The 3,648-nt window shown below is 31.8% G+C and overlaps 1 protein-coding gene across 1 annotated transcript; it reads right to left on the reverse strand.

The window, feature by feature from the left end:
• Positions 1–845: 845 nt before the first annotated feature.
• LOC105461639 (flap endonuclease GEN) lies at positions 846–3,359 on the reverse strand (the record flags this gene model as incomplete). Its single annotated transcript, XM_011708145.1, has 5 exons — positions 846–2,141; positions 2,225–2,390; positions 2,467–2,628; positions 2,712–2,998; positions 3,083–3,359. Coding segments are annotated over 5 exons (2,059 nt in total), but the record flags the coding sequence as incomplete, so codon positions are not given.
• Between the last annotated feature and the right edge of the window lie 289 nt (positions 3,360–3,648).

Here is a 3,648-nt window from a genome sequence, read left to right on the forward strand (position 1 = left end):
CGCTCAGAGATGTGTATAAGAGACAGGTGCCATTTTGTTAAAAATTATTTTTTCAAAAAATCCGTACGCTTAACTGAAACTACATTTACATACTTTAAAATAAAAAAAGAATTTTTGATTTTAGACATCCCGTTCAGACGCATCACGGGCGCTTGCGTATCCATTTTTCCAATAGAGGTTTACGTCATCGAAGACGGAGGCCACAAATATTAACATTAGTTTATGATTTTTTTTTTTAATAAAATCTTAAATATATGTACTTTTAATATATAAAGATAATATTTCATACAACTTATTAATCGCAAAAAAACTTTACTAATTCATACAACTTATTAATTATCGCAAAAAATTCACGAGAATAATCTTTTTTTCGGCCGTCACAGTGGTGTTCCCTCTTAAATACTATACGAGAAGGAAAAGTGGTCCGAGACATAAAAATAAACATATTACATAAGAAAAAATTTTTATTAATAAAACATCTAATTTGATCAAACAAATTATTGAAAATACAGACTATGTCTAATGAGATATTTGCCATCAGTAGTACGACAGTTCAAACGTGTTCAAACGTGAAACAGTTCTGTCAAGAATTCCGTATGTGACTTTAATATTACTTCTACAATAAATTTTCCACAGATATAGTTTTATAATAATTACTCATACACAGCATGCACATATTAGAGATATAAATATAAAAAAATATATTATGTATTTTTTCTTTGTTACAAATCATAAAGAAATACATGAAAATAAAAATTTCGGAAAGATTATTTCATTTATATAATTCTTCTTTTTAATTAACGGATATTTTTTTGGAAAGATATAGTTTTAAAATTAGTTAGTGTTAAAATTAGTTATATAATTTAAAAAAATAAAACAGTATAAAGATTACATTCCTTAAAGAACTAATAATATCATAACATAAAATTATTGTTTATGCATATTTCCAAAATGATGTTCTTACTCGATATCCACTACGTGTCTAAATGTATACTTTCATTATCGGTTTGGTCCATAATGTTTTCAAAATCAAAGTTCAATTTTTTTGTTATGTGATTGCACGTGGATAATACCCTATGATTTCCTCCAAATTGTATTCTTTGATGAATAGGGATATATTCATTTATATTACTAAATTCATCATCAGATATATCCGATTTTTCTTTTTCATCTTTCGCATAAATATACTTTTCCTTAGTGTATGTTACAGATTCAAATTCATCATTTTTTGTACATTCCTCTATGTTTTCCGCAGATTGGCTAGTAGATTCTACATCTTGACAGTTTTTTGTACTCAATTGAAAGATTTGCTTGCTACATATATTTTCTATTACACTTGTTATATCTGAATCATTATCTTCAATTTCGCTTATAAAATCATCAGGAGAAAGTTCATTGAACATTCTGTCAAATGTGTTATTCAACTTTGAATTTACCTTCTCTATTTCCAGAACTCTTTGAAATTGTGGCCCACGTTTTACGTTCGTGATCGCAACATCTTCAAGCACGTCTCTTATTTTTAACGCATTTGCTTTATTCGAAATATTCTGTTTTGATCTTTTTGGTGTAACTGTCATTTTCTCAAAAGAGTCTTCTAACGATATTACATTTGCAGATACAAATTCATCGATCTTTCTATTATTTTTGTCAGTTTTCTTTTTTACTCTCTTTTGCTTTGTTTTTACAGTATCCATTGTTTCAGTAGCATTGTCTTCTGTATTCGTTGTAGCTTGTTTTCTTCGAGAATTCGCTGTTCTTTTTTTCGTTTTTACGTTTCTAGTATTTTCATATACTTCAACCAATTTTGGATAGCATTTTAAAACCAAGTCTTGTGGCTCGATACTTGTTAGTAAACTATCATCTACGTCATCACCATCATCAGCACTCTCATTTGTTTGCTCTTTATATTCTTTTAACATTTCTATTACAGCATGCTCCTTGTTCCATATAATTTCATAACTGGCTACAGATCTAATATTACGAATCTTTTTTATACTGTCAGGAATAAATAAATCTGTCATGGACAAACGTTCATCTAATGTAAAATCTGATAAATGTGTAAGCTGCCATCTAGTGATCAATGTAAATATTTTTTCGAAGGCATATTGTGGTTCCCAGCATACGTGTTTATGCATAAAGTCCTGATAAGAAAAGATAGTAGATTTAGAAAGAGACTGACAAAGAAATTATAATTTTAATATTACGACATATGTAATAAACTTACAATAAATTGACTGATTTGAGGTTGTTTCCATGTTACATCTAATTTAGTTGGAACCGAATCCTTCCTGATAAGAAATTCATCTATTAACTCCTGATTTGGAAAATTTTCGTCTTGGAGCGCCTTCTTTCTTAACGATATTTCATTTAATATCAATGCTCTCTTTTCCCTATACATATAAAAAATAGTAAATTATTACTTCTAAAAAAAATACATGTTATAGTAATTAATATTATAATTTTTACCTAAAATCATCATTACACTTCCTGTCAGTTCCGCAATCGGTACAACCTGATTTTGTGTGCTTTTGCAATCTTCCTGGGTGGCCACACGACGTACATAAACCTGGATTTGACAGCTCAAATTCAAGTCTGTTCAAACTTGTGTCAGTTCTCCAATCTTGAATTCTGAGGAAAAAGAGAAAAGAGATACAGTTTAGCTTGCAGCTAAAAAATTTGATAAATTTGATGAGCATACAATGCGCTCAAACCTTTGTAAGACCTCTTCCTCCTTCACAGTCTTGAAAAACTTCAAAGCAGCCTCCTTTCCGACGCCGTTCACTCCCTCATCGTAATCGCAGCCACACAGCAAAGCTAACGCTATCATTTTACTTCGTCCTATATTCAACGTTCTCCCTATTTTTTCCATATTATAGATGTCCACAGAGCCACCTGTAGCGCCACAATTTCCTTGGGTACTCATACAAAAGTTTCTGTACACCACTTTCGCACCGTATAGGAAACAGTCGCTGTCTTGACTTATACATCCGTCCACAAGCTGAAAAGTACATTGCTGATGGTACATTTTTCCTTCATCCAAGGCAATCGATAATTCACCAGAGAAAATCAAAGACAAACATACTCCGTCCTCATCTAAATAGGCGCACATAGCCTCCGCTTCACCTTGGCTCTGTACACAAGCAGCACCCATGCATCTTAACAGTTCCTTACACTCATTTAGAACTCGATTAAACTGTGTTCTCCCTCCTCTCTTAGCAGTCTTTCTCTCCTGAAATCCGTTACGAACGTCGTTCCTTCGTGCAATAGTTTTATGCTTTAGGACGGGTGCCTTTCCCTCCAACACAAATACTGGAGATATCCCGTGCATGAGAAGAAACGCCGTACGGAAGTACAAGTTCCTGCGACAAGCAATTCGAATTACAGCAAACGATAAAATATCAACAATACGCATATATTAAAAAAAAAAAGTACACTGTCTATGTCAATACATTATCCACTGTGTTAATTTACTATCTCGCTCTAATGTTATTTAAGGATGTTTAGTACCTACAATAGTAGCAAAAAGTTAAAGGACTGATTTTGACGAATATGCTCTTCTCATATAGTTTGAGTAATAAGGATTGTGCAGAATGTTATTATTTATTCAGAACTAGAGCGAAGAACATTTTTGTTGCTTTTTTCCTGAGA

This window comes from Wasmannia auropunctata, unplaced genomic scaffold (assembly GCF_000956235.1).
Source record: "Wasmannia auropunctata unplaced genomic scaffold, wasmannia.A_1.0 LD281879.1, whole genome shotgun sequence".
Classification (NCBI taxonomy): domain Eukaryota; kingdom Metazoa; phylum Arthropoda; class Insecta; order Hymenoptera; family Formicidae; genus Wasmannia; species Wasmannia auropunctata.